This window comes from Acanthaster planci, linkage group LG08 (genome assembly GCF_054643075.1).
Source record: "Acanthaster planci isolate LZ-2023a linkage group LG08, COTS_SCS, whole genome shotgun sequence".
Taxonomy (NCBI): Eukaryota; Metazoa; Echinodermata; class Asteroidea; order Valvatida; family Acanthasteridae; genus Acanthaster; species Acanthaster planci.
The window spans coordinates 14,943,633-14,964,557 of record NC_141784.1 but is presented as its reverse complement, the minus strand read 5'-3'; the positions used below and the strand labels follow the sequence as shown (position 1 = coordinate 14,964,557).

At 41.1% G+C, this 20,925-nt stretch overlaps 1 protein-coding gene and 1 long non-coding RNA gene across 5 annotated transcripts in view; one reads left to right on the top strand and one right to left on the bottom strand.

Annotated features, from left to right (window-relative positions):
• The window catches only part of wdr60 (WD repeat domain 60), a 270,009-nt gene that overhangs the window by 29,588 nt on the left and 219,496 nt on the right, over positions 1-20,925 (bottom strand). For all 4 annotated transcript variants that reach the window (XM_087140251.1, XM_087140254.1, XM_087140252.1 and 1 more), the window contains one exon: positions 14,179-14,224. In XM_087140251.1, coding sequence (XP_086996377.1) covers positions 14,179-14,224 — 46 coding nt within the window. The remainder of the gene's footprint in view (positions 1-14,178; positions 14,225-20,925) is intronic.
• On the top strand, positions 16,568-17,559 carry LOC147798419 (uncharacterized). Its single transcript, XR_015426196.1, has 2 exons — positions 16,568-17,235; positions 17,512-17,559. It is a non-coding gene; the product is annotated as an uncharacterized LOC147798419 (long non-coding RNA).

Here is a 20,925-nt window from a genome sequence, read left to right as displayed (position 1 = left end):
CAGTACTCTGGGGGCATAAACTAAAGCTAAGGCAGATGCATGCAGGGTGTCGAAACTGATGCTTCAGTTTGTGCTTGTCATGTGATGGATTAGTGCTCTGTCCTGGAATTTTACAATGTGGCTGTCTAGCTTGAAGTCAAGGTATGTTGGAGTAGCTTTGAAGGCCAGTAGTTTGCCATTGATGAGTAACTGAATTCAGCTTGACATCTCAGTTTTGCATGTCATGACTGTTTTCCCTTCACTGAGCTTCAGGTGCCAATTCACTTGGTAGTCACAGATAGAAGCCATGTCTTGGTCGATGGTCTGCACTAAAGCTCATTCCAACTTTAATTCAAGTGCCTAGCTTGCTAACAATTACTCTAAGGTGTAACAGCTGCTGGTGCTGCAAACTTGTTTGCTAGACTGACCACAGAAATCTTGCTGTCTACGCAATGCTGCTCATTTTACAATGTTTGGAGATGAACTGCTTGCAAAACGCTATGTGCTACTATATGTGCCTGATGTTGGGAACCAGCCATGTCCAGACAAACATGCACTAGTTCACAAACTGTTTTACCACATACGACCCAGCTGCGCTTAGGCTGTCTAGGCCTAAACAGCATAAAGATGTAGTTCAACGACAGAGGACTTTTTTCTGCGATATGTCTTAGAATGTAAAATAACATTTCACTATGTATTCTAAATTGAATGTAACAAAAAAGTTAACTTTTGTTTGATCCAGCTGACGTGTAATCTGGAAATTTGGTACAAAGGGGGCAGAGATTTAAAAAAAATTTGCAAACTATTTATTCATTAAGATTTTTCAGTACAATTAAAAAAAAAGAAGACGGACTAACCAGGAATGAATTCATGAGCTTTGCAATGCTTCAAAACAAAACAAAAGGGTCAGGATATGACCTCTAAACTGAAGTAAGACATTTCATGATAATATGATAATTCCCAAACTGTTTGTCTCAATGGTTGCTTCTTTATGTTCAAATGTGAGTAGGAGATAAATAATGACACAAGTTTCACATGCACTTATGCAAGTTCAGCACTCAGTGGTACAGAGTATTGCACCTTCTTTAAAGGGTGCATCTATACTAATAAGAGAGACCCCACTGGTGCCTGGTCCGTCTTCCCGCAGTTGCTGGCTGAGGTGGCAGCGCACCCGCAAATTATATGACTGGCACCATGTTGGGAACGGTGTCCTAGCTGCGCTGCTGTGCTTTGTGCGGGACGGATGGCTGGGGTACCGGCGCATGGAATTTTTGACTGTCGCCATGTTGCAAGCAGTGACCCTGCCACCCTCCTGAACCATGCCTGTGTTGTCTTCATCCATTGGCCATTCCTGTGGCTGTAGAGAACAGCCATTGGGCGTGTGTGCGGTGGTCCCAGAACGGATCTTCCTGCAGGTGAGCCAAGTACCGGCAGGGTGCTCCTGCCTGATTGGTTTAGAGCGGTGCGTGTTGGTTCCCTGACTGTTCTCTTTTTCCGCTTCTTGACAGTGACATTGTACCCACTGTAGCATTCCAGCTTGATTGGTCCTTGGGAATTTGCTGAATATTCACGATACATGTGCACCGTCCCTATGTGTGCAAAGTGAATGCTTAGTAGCTGTTAGGATCTTCCTGTTTGATCGGTCAACAGGGACTGTAATGAATATTCACAATCTATTCCCTGGAGGTTGAGTTCCGATTTTTTTTTACCGCGCTTTTTAATGCAAGCCCATGACCCTTGGTTGGCATGTATTGTAAATGTCCATGTCCATCCCAAAGTGCCTACGCTGTATGCAAACAATCTCCCCTTGTCACTTCGCTGACAGTATGCCACTGCCAATCCCATCGTCTAAAAATCATTTTCACCATAGACCTGGAGGAGAAACTCTCCAGGTCTATGCTGTCACAGTGCCTGAGTACACATGGTGCTTTGCCATTATGAGAAAATAATAACATATGAGACAATCCCAAACGTTTTCATTCATTTTGACCCTGATTTTTTCGAAGAGGGTATGTTCATGGGATGATTCTGAAGCAACATCCAGTGAATACCGAGACTGAAAGACAAACACTTTGATGTAACAAATATAGAACGCAGGCGTACAAATTAGGGCCCAGCTCTTCATAGGCCTGACCGCAATACAAGTATTGGCCAGGCCACAATTTTACTTACCCCAATGAAAATAAGAGTAATGAATATTATTACACCCAGACGACGAAAGCCAAGGTGAGCATTTATTGTAATGTATTTAATACTTGTAACAATACACTGTCGCTGTTTGAAATGAATAAAGAACGTAGGGCCTACAATTAGGGCCGCGCTCTTCAGATTAAGGACTGAGTATTATCAATTCCTGATTCAAGTATGAGCATAATTACTTTCACCCCTTGAAAATAAGACTGATGAATATTATTAGACCCCAGACGATGAATGCTAAGGTGAGCATTCAGTTTAAATTATATAATACAGGTACAAATACACGATCACTTATCAACGATAAGGAACTTAATAAAAGCTCGCAGTCGGAAACCGTTTCTAAAGTTCGTTGCTGACCTCTGCTAAAATCCTCACATTGTGCTTTTATGATACAGTTTTTAAACAGGGCTAAATTTCTTGAGTATTTATTTGACCCTTCCTTGCATAAGGTAAACCTAATTTTGATTAATGCATTCAGCCCCATTTAAGTACTGTTATTAGCAGAAATTTGATATTACTGGAAGCAATGAATGGAGTAAAAAAGAAACACCTTTACAATACATTCCAAGATAGGAGACACATTTGCACTCTACCTCCAAAGGCTCTATGGTATCACTTACGCCATTACGCCAAGCCATTTCAGGGACCACCAGAGTGGCTTAGCCCTTGAACTTCATTTACTCTTCAGTGAAGTACCTCTGTTGGTATCGGCCATGGTAAATAGTTTCTGATCGTTTACAACATCTTTCTGTAGGCCTGTTCAATCTGACTGTCTTCATAAACTCACAAATCTTCTAGGCAAAAACATCATGATTTGATTTGTTGTCCCAGATTTCTATGACAACCTGTTTTCAAGTGCAAGGTTCCATTGAGTTTAGAGTTCATGACACCTCTGCCCAGATATCAGACACGGTTGTTCACTGTGATGGTTTCACGACCAAAACACCAATTACAGTGGGTTTCCTTAATCACAGGTAAACCCTCCATTATTTATTTGATAAACAAAGCTACTGATAGGTATGTGTAAAGATCTTCATAACAAGATATTTCATACTAAAAGTAACTAAAAAAAATCAATAACAATTGAAAAAAAATAAAATGCCCACAACCGCTTCTGACAAAATTAAGGTTGAGATCTGTAGAAATCATTACTTGGCTGTCATCTAGAAAGTGTGTTCCCTCACATACTATTCCACAAATTGCTCACTTAATCATGGGCTGGGCTAGACATCCTCTGGAACCCGTCGACTTTTACACATTTTGTTAACACCGCAAAATGCTAATGTTGGCAACTGTTAAAGTATTCAGAGATGTGCCAGTTGCTGCTTAAAAAGATTGTTATACACTTAAGACCTTTGTAAGATCAGTTTTTATCTGTCTTGAATATCAAGCGCATATTCGTCTTTTACTTTGTGTACGTTTCTGGTGGATAATCTTTTGTTTTGTCTAAATGTCTTTTTTCTAATCTTAATCATACCAATAGAATAAGTTTTGTATTTTTATGATGTGGACAACATCCCGCTTTCAATGTTAAAAAGGGAAAACAAAAATGTGACAGTACAGAAACAGTGCATTTCATTTGCATTTGCTGCAATACATCATTTCCATCCTAAGAACACTGGGTAGAACGGCCAACCCAGCAGACTTCACTCCCATCAAACTCGGGTAGCTTGGAATAACTGAAATATTCCCAAAAGAAGGCATGAGTTGGTGTCTGCTTCCTATTTCTTGAAGGCGCTATTTACACTTCACTGGGCCACTCCATTCACAAAGTTGGTCTCTTTATTGGGCATCATCAGTCTGAAAATTGTCCAAATCCAGAGACTGCGGTGTAATTGGAAAAATACTATTACTTCTTACTTCAGTTTACTTCGTTGCCACATGACACAAACATTTCAGTTCAAACATGCCTTAAACGATCTAGTGGGTGCCGTGCAGCATCCTGCTCGTAACACATATTCTTACATTTCATTTTCTTATAAGGTAGATATGCTATGATGTTACTGTTATAGTTATTGACATTATGTTACAGCTTTACAACACGGTTGCAAGGGAAGAATTCCCCCATTCATTTAAAACTGTAAATAGTTCGAGTAAAGTTCCCCTTTTAGCTTATTAGTACCCATTTTACAGAGGAGTCTCCAGAGTCTTGCAGAGCCAAGGGATGAACAACAAAGGAGGCCCTTATCAGGTTAGGAAAAACTTGTGACCATGCTCATTCAGCAGATGGGCACCCATCGGTTAAGTCACCACTGAAACTTGCTCTTTCCTTCTTGCCCAGAAAGTTTAGTCTGCCCTGCGACATTGGACAAATTACACGCCAAGTAATCCTCTTTTGGTGCTGTGTTGGATATTTCTGGTACTTTGGGTTTTGCATAAGTTCTGTTTTGTTTTTAGCAATCTTTACTCCTTTGTTCAAGAGAGTTCAAACTTTTTCTTTAATCTTTGTCATTCATATCAAATCATATGTTCCTGGCCAAGACCCCCAAGAAGATTGTTGCTTCTCAGCTTCCAGTGTATCTCAACGAGCATGAGTTGCTCCCTTTCATCCAGTCTACGTATCCATACCTTCACTCGGTGGAGATGGCACTTATCAAAGTCCTTTTACACTATTCATCTTGTGTCAATGGGATTCAGCTACTATCACTTTTATCCTTTAACTCGCTAAAACATTTTGTGTCATGTGCCAACAAAGTATAAATGGAAGTAGAAGAAATATATTTTTTCCAATGACACGGCAATCTCTGGATTTGGACAATATTCAGACTGATGATGCCCAATAAAGAGACCAACTTTGTGAATGGAGTGGCCCAGTGAAGTGTAAATAGCGCCTTCAAGAAATAGGAAGCAGACACCAACTCATGCCTTCTTTTGGGAATATTTCAGTTATTCCAAGCTATTCGAGTTTGATGGGAGTGAAGTCTGCTGGGATGGCCGTTCTATTCAGTGTTCTTAACCACTACCTGCCGGGTGACCCGTTTTCAGGTACATAGGCTTTATATGCAGGGCTGCTGGACATTACTGACATTTTTTTGCTCTCAAAAGTGGAGATAATCCAGCCTTGTTTTTAAACAGTATACCACGGTTTGAGGCATTCAGAGCGAGCGTATTACCAACGGGGACAAAAGCTCTCCACCACCGCAGCAATGAGCCACACAGCACTGCTGCATGCTAATCTGGCCCCTATTAAAAAGAGGTTAGCAGTGCACTGTGCCGGTTTTGGGTACAAAAGAATCTTACGTAACACCGCACAATCTGGGCTCTTTTTCCAAGGCTGCAGGCCTGGCTGAAATATTCAGGAATCAATGAATTTTACCTGTCGGCTTTAGAGTAGTGCCCAAAGAGTCCTTCATTTTGGTATAAACGAATAAACGAATAAATAAATGAAATGATGAATTTTTAAAGAATTTTGAAAATGGAAAATCTTGAAATGACCCGGCATCTTGTCTTGCTCAAGAAAAATCCACCCGGCAGCAAGTGGTTAAGAATAGGAATGATGTATTAAGGCAAATGTAAATGGAAGCACCGTTTGGACATAACACATTTTGTTTCCCTTTTCAACGGTGAACGCAGGACGTTGGCACAAAAGTCCGCACCAGTGTAATGTGACTGACACAATTGCATTAGATTAGAAATTTATTGTCCTCATTATGAAAATACAGAAATTATTTTATCGACTCATTAAGAATAGAAAAGTACACAAGATGAAACAAAAGATTACGAAAATACGCTTGAAATGCAAGACAGACAAAATTGATTTTACAAAGGTCTTAAGTGTATAACAATCTTTTGAAGCTGCAGCTGGTACATCTCTGAATACTTTAAAATTCACCAACATTTGTGTTGTGTTGTATTCAAATGGTGTAAAAGTCGACGGTGTTCCGGAGGACGTCTAGCCCCGCCTGTGTTTAAGTGAGGAATTTGTGGAATAGTATGCAGGGGAACACACTTTGTAGATGACAGCTTAATGATGTCTACAAATCTTAACTTTTATCTTTTAGTATGAAATAACTTGTTATGAAGATCATGTGAGTATTGTGGCTTTGTTCGGCAAATAAATAATGGAAGGTTTATAAGCAGACAACATGAAACACATAAAGACAAAAATACTGGTATGTGTGTGTAAGCCTCAGCCAGAAGGAATTTATTTGTCATATTGATGTGTCTGGCACTGCAATCTGGGCAGCTGAGTTATCTTGCATGCGACACATTATATCAATATCCATTCTTTGGGCACAAAAAAAGGCCCAGAAACATAGCTCCAAGCACCATTTGACTTGGAGCGTCCATTCTATATGAATTCTTTGAGCACCCACAAAGGCTCAAAGTGCCTATAGTTCCAAGCACCATTTAATTGACCTGGAATGCCATATTCATCATTATTCACTATTTGGTTCCCACAAAGGCCAAAAAACACCGACAGCACTGAGCACCATTTGACACCGTTGCTGTAGGACCCTACCAACTGCTGTATCTGAGGCATCCACCATTATGGCAGTTGGCAGTGCTGAAGAAGGATAGGCGAGGAGTGTGATCTTGGTAAGAGATTGCTTGATCTGAGTGAATGCCGTCTGGCATTCGGGTGTCCAGCTCAGCTTGGTTGTTTTGCGTGACTGTTTGGGCCTGTTTCGTAGCTGAGATGTCGTCGATGTATGCGTACACAAATGGCAAGTCCTGCGTATCATGTCAATGAATTGCTGGAAGGTCTGAGCATTGTGACGTAGATCTGACGTTGCAAAAAGACAATTATTAAACACTGGAAGTCCGGTTAAAACTGGTCACGACATTAGCAACCTAAATCCAATATTTACCAAACGTTGATGATCCAATGCTATATCGACGTAAAGATATCGATGTTTATTCATGGTTGAGCTTTTGTTGATATTGTGTTGCGATATTAACAACCTAAATTCCATGTTTGGCAGATGTAAGCTCACATACGTTGTTTCAACTTTTATATTTCACACTTATCAAATGTTTCTTTATTGTTGAAATACATGTCGTAATTTCAACAACCCATTTTCAGTGTTTAATCAACATTAAGAGCATCAGTTGATTCGGTGTTAGAGGGGCATCTGAGGTTGAATATTTGTTGATATAAAGTCGTGATATTAACCACTTCCTGCCAGGGATTCCGGATCTGGACACATATGTTTTATATGCGTGGCCAGAGTCTCTGAACTCGGACAAAGGGAACAGGGCCTTGTAACAGAAGATGGTACTCGGAACAAAAGACAAGGCTGCTGGGAATTACCGACATTTTTTCACTCTCAAAATTGGAGATAATCCAGCCTTGTTTGAAGCAGTATACCAAGGTTTGGGGTATTTAGAGCAAGCAGATTACCACCGGGGACAAAAGCGCTCTACCACCGCAGTGGTGAGCCACACAGCACCGATGCAAGCTTATCTGGCTCCTATTGAAAAAAGTCAGCAGCACACTGAGCCAGCTTAGTGAACAAAAGAAAGTTATATAACACCGCACAATCTGGGCTCTTTTTACAAGGCTGCAGGCCTGGCTGAAATACTCAGGCATCAATAGATTTTGTCTGTCAGGCTAGAGTGGCACCAGACAGTCCTTCACGTGTTTGTAAGTGTCCAGTATATGAAGAAAGGAATTTTTAAAGAATGTTGAAAATAAACAAAAATGATAAATATTCCGCCCCAGCATCATCAACATTGATAACTGCCCTGGCAGGAAATGGTTAACAACCTAAACCTTTTGTTTTGCCAACATGAGGTCGCAAAAATTGTTGCAACTTTTATATTTCCACACTTATCCAATGTTGCTTTATTGTCAAAATACATGTCGTAATTTCAATAACCCAAATTCAAAGCTTAATCAACATTAGGAGTATGACGTTGATTTGGTGTATGGAGTTAGACAGGCATCCGACGTTGAATATTTGTTGATAAAATGTCCCAATATTAACAACCTAAACTTTATGTTTTGCAAAAGTAAGGTTGCAAACGTTTCAACTTTTACATTTCCACACTTATCCAATGTTGCTTATTGTTGAAATATTGTCGCAATGTCAACAACCCAAATGTAATGCTTATTCAACATTAAGCCAGTGACGTTGATTGGGTGTAGGGAGTTAGACCGTCACCTGCCGTTAAACATTTGTTGATATGATATTGTGATATGAACAATCTAAATTAAATTAAATGTTTTGCCCAGACATCATGTCGCAAACGTCATATCAACTTTTACATTCCATAGTTACCTAATGTTAATTTATTATCAAAATCAGGTAGGCCTACCGGTAGCAATTTTAACAGCCTCAAATAAATGTTTAATGAACATTAAGCCAGTGACGCTCAGGTCAGTGATGACGAAGACCCAACGAAAAGCTTGATGCAAACTGACCTCCAGCGTAAGAGATTTCTCACCAAATATACTGATGGGAGATTTATTAACCACCTGAAGACTGACTGGTGAAGACCGAGGCTGGCATCTTTCCATAGAAGTAGGGGGCATAACGCTGACTTCAGCTCCGGGGTCAACAAGGAGCCGAGTCCCAGTCCTATGGTCGTTGATAAAGAATAGGTGACTGGTGTCGGTGCCGGGGGACTAGTTCCCTCTACTCGCTGGCATCCAGGTTTTCCTGCTTTTACTGGTGGGGCTTGAAAGCACACTGTGAGATGCACGTACCTCTTTGCATTTGCACCATAATGGCAGTGATTCCATTAGTCCTTTCCGGCATGCGAAGGACTGGAGCGAGAGGACGAGGGGCATGGAAGGAGTGGAATCTTGTGTGTCTTCTTTCCTGACTCAAAAGCTGGCAAGTATGAGCACTGACTAGATGTGTGAGCTCCTCCACTTTGGCTTGAAGTGTGTGTAGATCGGAGCTGACTGTTGATGGTGGACATGACAGTGGTAGGTTGCCCGTGGGCACTGATGACACTGCACCAACAGTGTGGGGAAAAGCCACTTTGACGATCTTGTCGGCTAGTTCAGCAAGTTGTTGGATCGGCGTGGTTTATGTTGATGCCAGAGCTAGTTGAGCATTTTTCGGCAATCGCTGAAAGCAGAGCTGCTTCAGGATGTTCTCTTCCAGTGTGTTCTCCCCCAGCAACTGCCTCATGTGATGCAACAGCTGAGTCAGCTTGCGGTCACCCAAGCTCCTCTGATATGAGCAGCTGATGCAGTTTCTTTTGCTCCGAAACCGAAGTACAGCGAATGAGTTCTGCTTTCAGTTTGTTGTAGCGGTCCAATTCTGGGGGTGCAATCAGCAAATCACACTTCTTGTGCTACTTCAGGCTGCAGTGATCCAACAATGTATGCATTCTTGGTGTCCTGTGTAGTGATTTCCCTTGTGAAGAACTGTGCTTCCACTTTGGCAAACCATAAGGATGGGTTACTGTGCCAGAATGGCAGTAACTTAAGGCTGACAGCAGCTACTGGGGAGGAACTGGCATGTGATATTTCATTGTCAGCAGATGTGGTACTAGTAGCAGCCCCCACTGCAGAAGGCTTTGTGTCTTTTCCCTCCACAAACATGGCTGGTTGTATGCCCTGCAAATGTCTGGGTCACCAATGTAAAGAGTGTAAATGCAATGCTCTCTCTAAGCTTATTCAACACAGGCAGAAAGTTCCACAAGTTAGGCTTGTTCATACATACGGGTAATGCCAAGTTCATGCAAGTTGGGGTGAAAATCTAGCACCATTACTACGGAGCGAGCTGGTAAACAACCCTCATGACAATTCACACAAACAAGACAACAGTTCAGTCAAAAAGCACTCACTAGAGTCCTCCAAACTGAAATCAAATGATTGCAGTGCTCGAGATGCAGAATCATAAAAACTGGTACTTAACGAGAGTGATGATCATAGCCTGTAATCTTCCGAAATGAACAGCGAACAATCTACAAAATCTGAGCATGTGCTGACAACTGTGAGAGACGGGTACAAAAGCACAGGGCAAAGTGTGACCTTTGAACTCATGAATATATAAAGTGTATTAAAGGAACAGTGCTAATCTTAAAGGTGTTGCTAAAGATTAAATGACATGTGCACATGAGGCAAATTTCTCTTTTAAAAATTTGGCCCTCTCTGCAACTAGGATTCCAATGTTAATCTATACCCCAGGGCAGGCGTCGTTATCTACTATCATTTACGCCATCCATCAACACACTGTGGTTGGCCAGTCCAACCTTCTGCCCGATCTAGTTTTTCACAACCGGCACGCACCACCAATAGGTCGACCTGTCTTATTTCATCTGTACACACAGTAGAACATTGTGCATGGCATGTGTGCACAATGGTTGGACTTATTACTGCACTGCAACGCACAGTACATTGAGTACATGTACATGGTACTTGTCTGAAGGCATATATTTTTGTGTATCTAACTGGAGAAACTCGACCAGAAAAATTCAATAATCGTGGCTTTAATTAAAGGTTTAAGGGAAGCTTCCATTGAACTTGAAGTGTAGTCTCCTCTCATAGAAAAGTACATATTGATTGAATGGAACGAATTGAAAAACAAAAGACACAAAAAAGCTAGAAGGCAACTTAATGAAGGCCTTTTTTATAAGCTGGTGCACAGATTTCAAAGAACACATTTCAAGGACAGAGAATTAAAGTATTTTTTATATCGGTAAATAATTTTTCAGTAGATCCCAGGTTTTTACAAATAAAAAACTATTCTTTCCATTTTCGAAGGTTGACTGATCACAGTACCAACTTATAAAAACACTTTCTCTCAATCCACGACCAATCACGTTGACCCTGGTTCCCGTATGTATGGCATCAGGAGCGCTTGTAAAGTCTGGCATCCAATAAGCGGGCAGAATTTTGACAAAAAAGTTTTGTGTATACCGTTATCCGCCCTCCCAAATAAGGGGGCAGAATTTCAACAATGAAGTTACTGTACTTTGCTCCTTCATTCACACACCCAATGTATTTGGCAACGTCAGCACCATCTACGTTTTTGAGAAAATATAGACCGTGCGAACTTAGCGGGCGCTGCACTCTCCGCTGTGACCGAGCGTCCTTTGGTAGTTGGCGTTGTCGCGTGGGCAAGGCAAGTGCTGGAAACCAGGTATTTTGTTGAACGGGATCCAAATACCCCAGCAGGCTTCATGACTACACAGAACCAGGCTGTGTTCAGTGTGTGACCCAGCAAACTTGGCAGCTAGCTAGGCCTGGTGGCCAATGTAGCCGTCTGTAGTACGTTAGCAAAATTCGGAGAATAAACCTGGCAGCCAGGTAAAGGGGTAAAGGGGTTAATGAAGTAATTGTATACAGTTTCTAAGAAAACACATCTTATGGTTAATGGATTTGTGAAAGTTTGTACAAAGGAAAGCTACTCTGGTCTTTTGATATTGTGGCTTTCTCAATGTGTATTTTTTGTAAGAAAATTGTATTTGTCTCTCTAATTTTGACTTGAAAGAATTTTCTTTGTAGTTCTCATGAGAACAGTGATTTGTCTACTATTATTTTTGTCTTGGTTTTAGTACAATGGAAGGCATTTGATTTAGAATTCTTTGACAAAATGACTATTTTTTAAGTGGCTGCCAAAGAATATTTTGGGGAATCATTGTACATAAAGCAGCATGTGCTGAGTCTAGACTTGATGCTGGTTGCATTACAGGTATTACTTTTAGTGCCTACCTGTTTGTAAGCACATTGACTCATTGTTTTGAGGATCAGAATGACTGGTGACCACTTTAGTACATGGGGTCAGTTTGTTTATTCAAAGTTGACTGACCTCTGGATGGTACAGCCAGCTGTGCAACTGTGCCAAGTACTGTGTCCAGTATTTAGAACTCATTATATATTCAACCACATAGTTTACCTTTAGTCTTAAAACTTTTCAGCCAGTACACATGCAGTAAGTCTGTGCCATATGTGAGATTTTATAATATTCAGTCTATGTCTATGTATAAACTTAGTGAGAAGTGTTTTCAGTGTTTCCATTTAACATCTACATGTACTGTGTTTACATAATTCACCTTCATGATTTGTACATGTAATTTAAATATTCTTTAAATCTTCTTTTTTATTTGCATTAGGTTGTTTAAGCTTGAATGCTTTTGATCTGTGACATACCTTTTAAGCACTTGTTGTCTGTCTTTTTGTTTTCCTTTTGTTTTCTTTTAAAAAAAATATATTCTGGTGTTTATTTTGTTTCCTTTTGGTTTCTTATTTTATTGAAAGTTACTTGATTCTTTTATCAATTTTCGTGTACTCTTACATCTTGGTCTATGGATTTGTTCAAATTTTGATGGTCTTGATCAGGTTGATCGAGGATTTCAATAATAATTAAAACCAGGGTAGATTGGTTTTTTGTCAGATTTTGTAGCAAAATTAAGTTGGGTCATAGATTTATAATAATAAATATAATAATTTATTCATTTATAAAGTGCAAATTTCATATAGATATGTTCACATGCGCTGTACAATAAAGACATTAAGCGTGGAACAATGAATACATTTAAACATGGTTGAGCCGATGGCAGACAAGGGCACCTCAGGCAGCCGACAAACGACCCACATTCACCAACATCAGTAAAGGGGAGACAGTAAGAAGCAGATACAGTTTTAGAGGTGGGAGGAAGGAACATTCTGGGTAAAACCCACGGAGTCAGGTCGGGACTGAAAACCCAATCCACATGTAGACCGGGCCGGGATTTGAACCCGGGACCACAGAAGTGGAAGGCGAGGAAAGAACTACCTTGCCAACCTGACTAGATTTAGCACTCTGATTACAGTCTGACGAAATAAAACATTATTTTATTTTTTTTGGTGTGGAAGTTTAGACTCCAGCTGTTTGTAGTTTTATTCATAGAGTAATCTCGCGATCCCTCCCTGAAAGATTACAGTTCAGTAGTTTTGTTTTGTTTGGTTTCTGTAAAGTGAATTCCCACATGTTTAAATTTCGTTTATTTTGTTTTTCTTTATGGATCTCGAGCTATTTTTCCGGGTTCAATAACAATAGGCAGACTCTTCAAGATCCTGAAGAGTATTCATACATAGCTCAGATATGAATCAGAAGAACTGTGGGCTGAAGGGGTGAAAGTAAGCAATTTTCAAATCCATCAATGATAGCCAGGATAGAGTTGACAGGGGTTGAGACACTGTGGAGTGTTCAGGAGGCCCCCATGCAGAGCTCCTTATTTTTAGGGGCGAATGAACTGCCTTTTTTGTGTGTGTCTGCCCATTTGATCTTGTCGGAGGGATTGGAGTGAGGTGAGGAATTAGGTCAGATGGAAGGGCATTTGTAAATCTGAAGAATAGTTGGAAGCAGTGGTGAGGACCGGGCCATATGGCTGATGTGAAGACTTGCCAGGACCCTTACATAAAGTGGTAGGCGGTCATCAACACAGTGCCCTCTGTGTTATTTGTGTGGGCTGTGCACAGGGTGAACAAGTGAGTTGGCTCGGTGTAATTAGCCTTCAATTCCATTCGCTATGAGCTGTCCCCCAGATGAGTCTTTCCCCTTAAAGAAGGAGAGGTATTGACTTTTGGCTTTCATGCACTCATACAGGATGTCCATGGCCTTAAGTGTATTTACTCTGCCAGCAGACGAATAGAGGTGAGAGATGAGTGAGAATTGCTCAAAGACAAAGAGTTGCCATTGACGCAAAGTTGAGATGATAGTTATGGAGGGAATGTGATGTTCTGATGAATGCAAGTTCCTGCAAAATGACTTGGTGGAAAAAGAGGTGGAACATTTATGCTTCTTCTCAAAGTTCACAGGTGAGGCCGGATGTCAGACGGGGCTGGTCGGGCGGGCAAGAATGGCCGAGCTGTGGATTGCATCTGAAAGAAGCACTGTGGTGTTTGGACAAACACAGTTTCCTGTTAAACTACCAGGCAAAAGAAGACATGGAGCGTTCACACCTCTTACTCAATTGTCGGTAGTATTGTTGGGCGATGTTGTTACCGGTCCTAATTTTGGTAAGACAATTTTGTTTTCTGAGAGATCTTGTACCAGTATTTTTACCGTTTTGTGAAACACCTCGCACATGCAGCAAATAATAATAGATGTGACTTACCTTGAGAAAGGCTATACAAGCATACACATCCATCACTGCTTCCTGCCTGTAATGAGAAAAAGAATATAAAACAAACATATGACTGCCTGAAGAAAAAACCAACTATATGCATAGCACACTGGTTTAATGTTACATCACTGAATTGTGCTGGAAGTTGTCAAGCAGTTCCTGTTTCGATATGATTTCGCCTAAACATCAATGGAGCGAAAGTCAAATTTTTCGCTTTTTCCAAATGTTGGGGGATACCAGGAACTCGACCAGCAAGATTTATTTTCGGACTTCGAGAGAGACCCTGCAAGATTCTTCAGAATGTCAGGGGAAACACCTGAATCGCTTCTGCAAATTGTAACTGACATTGACCACCAGATTACCAATCAAGGACATGGACGGCACCATCGGCATTCATCTAGGAGTTCTTATGGCAATGATTTGGTTAAGGCAGCACCCTACTTACGACGTGTTAGCTTCCCCATTCAACATTTTGCCAGCTGCAATATAAAGAGAGATTTATGTCCTTATTCCTTTACTTTAGCATTATTTTCATGCACCCATCTCCTGGCCAACTGTTGAAGAGTGAGCAGCCCTCAGAGACGGTACATTAGACGAAATTCTGCGACCACAATCGGATGCCTGATTTTGGTCCTTTAGGCCTGTTGTTAATTAAAGGATGTTTGATTTGGTTCAAATTGTGGGCTAATGAACGCGGAGCAAATGAAAATGGGGATGGTTAAGTTGCTGCTATTTCCAGGGGGTTGACAGACACGAAGAGGTAGGGCACTCTTTATTTTGTTATTTTTAAGAAAACCAAGAAGAGACACGGTTTTGTTAAGTTTTCGTCAATTTTGCTCCATTATGGAGCTGTACTAAAGCAGGCAAATATGCAGATTTGTTGAGGGGCTTAACACTTACATACACTGGTGAGTAAAAATCAACTTTTTGCAAAAGGTGGCCAAAATTCTTACATGTATTAGTATCTCATCAAAATTGATTACAAAATTGTCAAATTGGTCGTATTCAAATTTATCAGGTAAATCGTGTTTTTCAAGTAAATCATGTACAATCTGTGTTTCCTTTGTAAACTGTTACTTTTGCCTTTTCGTCTCTCTAGATTGTAATTGACAGCGAGAGAAACCTCTGATTTGTACAAAGTGGATTTTTGGGTCGCCTCAACAATGCCAGCCAGTACAGGCTGATGCCAGGAATCGGACCAGGACTCCAACTGCCTCTTCCGTATGATGTCTAACTGCTTGGTGACAATGGCTACACAAAAAGATACCCAACCATGACGAAATTTAGAGCTGACTAAATTCCACGGGTCATGGATAATCTGGACCAAGCTGCAATGCACATCTTTAACGCAAAACACCATAAGTGTCGAATTCATGTTGAACATGCGATTTCGTATTCTAAATCGTATAGGGCTATCAAGGAGGTCTATCAACATCCCTGGTGGTTGATGCCAATTGTAGCAGAACTCTGTGCACTACTGGCACAGAGACACATCACGAAGTCAGAACACATCCACTGAGGCTTTACCAAAATCATTGTTCAACAACGTAAAGCCAGTGTTATTGCATTTGTTGTTTAGGTACACAAAATAAAACAAACGTTCATGAATCTGGATGAAACAAGAAACCATCAAATTTTCTTTTGCAAAACTGTCTGTGGATCCATGAGAGTGTTTGTCTAACAGTATGCATGGTAATCTAATTTATATTCAATATTGCGTTGGCAAAAGAGACAGAACTACCCCACATACCGCATTCTTTACTTGTTCATTCCATTGGCAAAACATAATACATGTAGACATGTAGTACTGCCGAACAGATATGAAAGTACAGGACTGCCTTGACAAGCTGTTCAAAAGTACATAGATATGCCTCTGCAATACTGGGAGATCGGTGTGGTCTGTCGTCACGAATGATTGGTTGGTTGCCCCTTTTGTTTGGCAAACTTTTTGATTGGATGGGACGCGCCATACGGTCCCATGGCGGATACAGAACGTCTAAAACGAATGAACACAACTTGAACTATTAGGTAGTATTTTTTACAAGCTTTCCTTATCTGCAAGTACATGTATGTGTTGAATTGGAAGCAAGCATCTTGGTCAAAATGTCTTTATAAAATTAGTAGAAAACACAGAATTCTAAAAAGGATCCACTGAATGATTAGCATAATGTGTCAGCCATTTACATTAGAGAATTTAGACCAATAAGGGAACTTCTGTGACAAAACTTGTAACCAATGGGGCATCTTCTTAATAAGAGGCATGGCTTGATGGATTTAGGGAATGTAATTTAAGGTCAGTTTTGTCACAGCCTTTATAGGGTAAAGATCTAATAGATAGTGCAACTTCCAAACTTTTGTTTACCCACTTCCGTCCTGTTATCGTCGCCGCTAAGTTTTGTCATCGGGTTCTTTTCTCCGCCGCTATTTAGTTCCTTGATTTGAATAGTATGTCCCTTCCAACTCAGTTTTGTTCCTAGGAATGTCGGGTCACATGCTTCTTTATTCTCTTAATGTATTATTATTCACGATTAGCTAATTTGCATGGAATTCCTGGGTCATGTCGCATTATTCAGCCAATGGCATTGCAGCATGCGCTTCTCGTGTGTACTAGACTCGTTGGGTATATTTAGTGCGGGAACTTTCTTTTCGTGCCAGTCTTCGTCACGTCGTTGGAAGCCGTGAAGACTGTGAGTTCTGTTCATTTTCTTCCCATATTTTGTGCCTTGTGTTATAATTTATATTCGGCTATGTGCAGTGTAATGTTGTGACGATATCGTAGGTCTCGCTTGTCCCATTAAGTTGTGTAGAGGCCCATGCCTTCCGTTATAGCTTGTCGACGTTCTCGTGTTCCTATGTATGTACAATAAGGTTTACTAGTAACGATATGTGTTCTTAGCGTTTATTTTGTTCATGTTACGTTTATTTCTTCAGCACCACCAGAATACTGCTGTTACCTCTGAAGCCCCTGTATATCCCGGTTTAAGTGCTGATAGGACGTCGTTATTTTCCACTATGTGTATTTGGGGATGCCTACCCCGCATACGATTTGTAAGTTGTGGTTGATGTATAACGTTAGTCTATAATTGAACATCGTGCCTGCTTACATTCGCTAATTATTCAAGGTGCTTTGCCCGTTGGAATATTCTTCATGTAATTATTTGCTATGTCTCTTGCTGGTTTACTTATTTGTTGACTGAACTCGTTGGATATTTGCTGGGCGTGTGTTTATTGTCGGTGTCTCCATGTTCCAATTGTCTTGTCTTCTAGGGTGTATTTTCTTAAATTGCAATATAATTTATACTTGTATTCATGTGTTTATTTTAGTTTTCACCTGCTCCTTTGGAGTCGAGTCATTAAATGAAGGGGAAGACATCTCTGCGTCACCGTCTCCATTCTTGCGCGTACACATTAGTGACAGTGAAAAAAATCGTCATCGTAGCATCCAGTTCTTAGTTGATGATCCTACCTTTGGCTTTGCTTGGTCATCGCGTCATCCTGAGCTCCAACCTCATAGTCTCCATCTTCCTGCTAGCTATCTTTGTTGATCAAGAAAGCTGGGAATCGTCATCGACAATGTCTACTGCAGCAGAGCTAAAAACGGCCAGGGCATCAGCCAAGCGTGCGGTCACCAAGCAAGCCAATCAGATAAGACAGTGTATTGCAGAAGATGATTTAACCCTAATTGATGATTACGTAGTCAAACTTAAGTACTCGTTTAGTGTTTTTACATCTGTTCACAATGATTACCAGGCCTTGCTTAGCGATGAAGATGATATTGAGGCTAGTGATACTTATTTTTGTAAGCAACAAGATGAATACATTTCTGTGCTTGGTTCAGTTAAAGGCCGTTCAAAAGGCGTTAAGTCTGAAGTTGATCACAAAGATTCTAGTTCATCTGAATCAAATTTGTATGGTGATCTTTCTCGAGAACAGTTTATGGGTTTGCTTAATTTACCCAAGGTTGAGTTGCAGGTATTTGATGGAAATCCCTTACATTACCATCAATTCCTTATGGCCTTTGAGGTCAATGTTGACAAAATGGGGGAAGGTAGTGATTTGAAATTAGCCAGACTCATGCAATATACATCGGGTCCGGCTAAAGAAGCTATTAGGGGGTGTCAGTTGATTGGGGGGACCGTAGGATATACTCAAGCACTTTCAATCTTGGAATCACGTTTCGGTAACAAACATCTTGTTACAGAGCGTCTTATTAAGGGGCTCAGATCAGGTAAGCAGTTGCGGCTTCCACATGAGATCCAGCAGTTAGCAGATGACATGAAAACTGCCTTGCTTACACTGACCCAATTGGATACCTTGGATGAGGTTAAATCTCAGTCATTTATACTTGATGTTGTAAGCAGACTGCCAAATTATGTTCAGTTAAGATGGAGGAAATCTGCCTTGAAATCCAAAAGGGCTAATGAATCCTATCCTAGTTTTAAAGACTTGGTAGATTTTGTGAGTAACATTGCTTGTGAGGTTAACGATCCTGTGTATGGTAACCTATATCCTAAGCGTTTTGATCGGTCAAGAGGTTCCAATCAGGGTGTTTCTCTTAACTCTTCAGTGTCGCGTCAGTCACAGCTTGATACTGGAGCTACCGGTACTGCAAAGCCTAGTCCGTCGAAGAGCGTCAAATCGTATGCCAAGCCAGAACCCCCATGTGTGTTATGTAGTCAAACTCATCGCTTGTGGCATTGTGATAAGTTCAAGCAAATGAGTCCTAGGCAGAGATTGAATATTGTTGTTGCTCATAAGCTCTGTCATAATTGTCTCCTAGCCTCACATAGCACCAATGATTGTGGTAAACGTTCGATTTGTGGTGTTCAGGGTTGCGGTAAGAAACATACAATGTACATACACTGTCCTGATACTGCACCTCCCGAGTCAAAGGTGTCCAATGCCAGCTTTTACGCTGACAAAGGAACTTGTATGCCCATAGTACAAGTGATTGTTAATGGTTCATGCAAAGTCTTGGCATTATTAGACAATGGGTCAAGTAATTCATTCTGTTCCCAGGGTTTGGTTGCCAAATTGGGTTTGGAGGGAATGCCTTCAGAGTTTCAGCTTAGTACCTTGAATATGTCTGGTGTTCATCAATCCAAAATTGTTGATTTGTCTGTTGCATCGGAAACCGGGGAGGCTTTGTGTATGAACCATGTTTGTGTTGTTGATAGCATACCTGTTAAAAGTGCACCTGTGGATGTTTCACTTTATGCCCACCTTGATGATGTAGGTTCAATGCCTGCTTATAAACATGATCATACAACTGTTGATTTACTTATTGGTCAGGACAATGCAGAAGCTCTTTTACCACTGGAGGTGAGACGTGGAAGCATGGGACAACCATTTGCTGTTCGAACCTTATTCGGATGGTGTTTGAATGGGCGTTCACCTGTCAACAGAGTCAGTCGCAAAGTAATTTCGAATTTTGTATCTTGCTTATCTACTGATGATGTTTCCAGATTGTGGAGAATTGAGAACGAGGGACTGGAGTCTTCTTCATGGTCACAAGAAGACAAGTTGGTGATAAGATTGTGGGACCAAGAGCATCGGAAGATAGATGGGCACTATGAGCTCCCCATTCCCTGGAGAGACAGGTCAGAGCCGCTACCGAATAACTTCCCGGTTGCCAAGTCGAGGTTAGATTCTTTACACAAACGTTTGGTTGAAAACGGGCTGTTTCCTAAATACAATGCAGAGATCGTCAAGTTGTTGACAAAAGGTTATGCTGAAAAGGTGCCCTCAGGTGAGATAGTAGGTGACAGAGTCTGGTACCTTCCACATCATGCGGTTACTACCGACAAGAAGCCAGGCAAAGTTAGGGTTGTCTATGACTGCGCATGTAAATTCAGAGGGAAGTCGCTCAATGAGCGCTGTCTACAGGGTCCTGATTTAATCAACAAACTGTTACCAGTTTTGTTACGTTTTAGACAACACAGTATAGCGATTCAAGCTGACATCGAAGCTATGTACAACCAAGTGAGGACACCCGCCAAAGACAGGGATGCACTCAGGTTCTTATGGTATGATGATGGACAGTTGGCTCACTACCGTATGACTTCTCACTTGTTTGGCGGCGTTTGGTGTGCTTCAAGTTCGACCTATGCCCTCAGCCGTACGGTCATTGATACCTCTAATGTTCACCCTTTGGTTAGATACACTGTCGACAGGTCATTTTATGTGGACGATTGTCTTAGCTCTGTGTCGTCAAAGGCCGATGCCAAGATCATCATCGCAGAAACTCCAAGAGTCCTGAGTGAGGGAGGGTTCACCTTGAGAAAATTTGTCGTCAATGATGCAGAATTGTTGAGTGAAGTATCAGAGGATTGTGTGGCCGAGGAAGTTCGTACACTGGGTCCTCTTTGTGAAAGTCGGGCGCTGGGCATAAAATGGAAGATATCTACTGATGAGTTCTTCTTCGAAGTTGGGCGTGACAAGGAGAGTCCTCTCACTAGAAAGAAGATGCTAAGTGCTGTGTCCTCTATATTTGACCCTCTTGGTCTTTTAGGCCCTGTGGTTCTCGCTGGAAAACTTTTGTTCCAAAAGGCTACAGCTGATAAATTGTCTTGGGACGAAGCGGTCCCATCACAGCTTGAAGACGCCTGGCGTACATGGGTGCAGTCATGTCATGCACTAAAAGAGATAAGAATTCCCCGTTGTTTCAAGCCATGTGATTTTGATGATGCTTTGATTGAACTTCATCATTTTTCGGATGCTAGCTCTAAGGCTTATGGT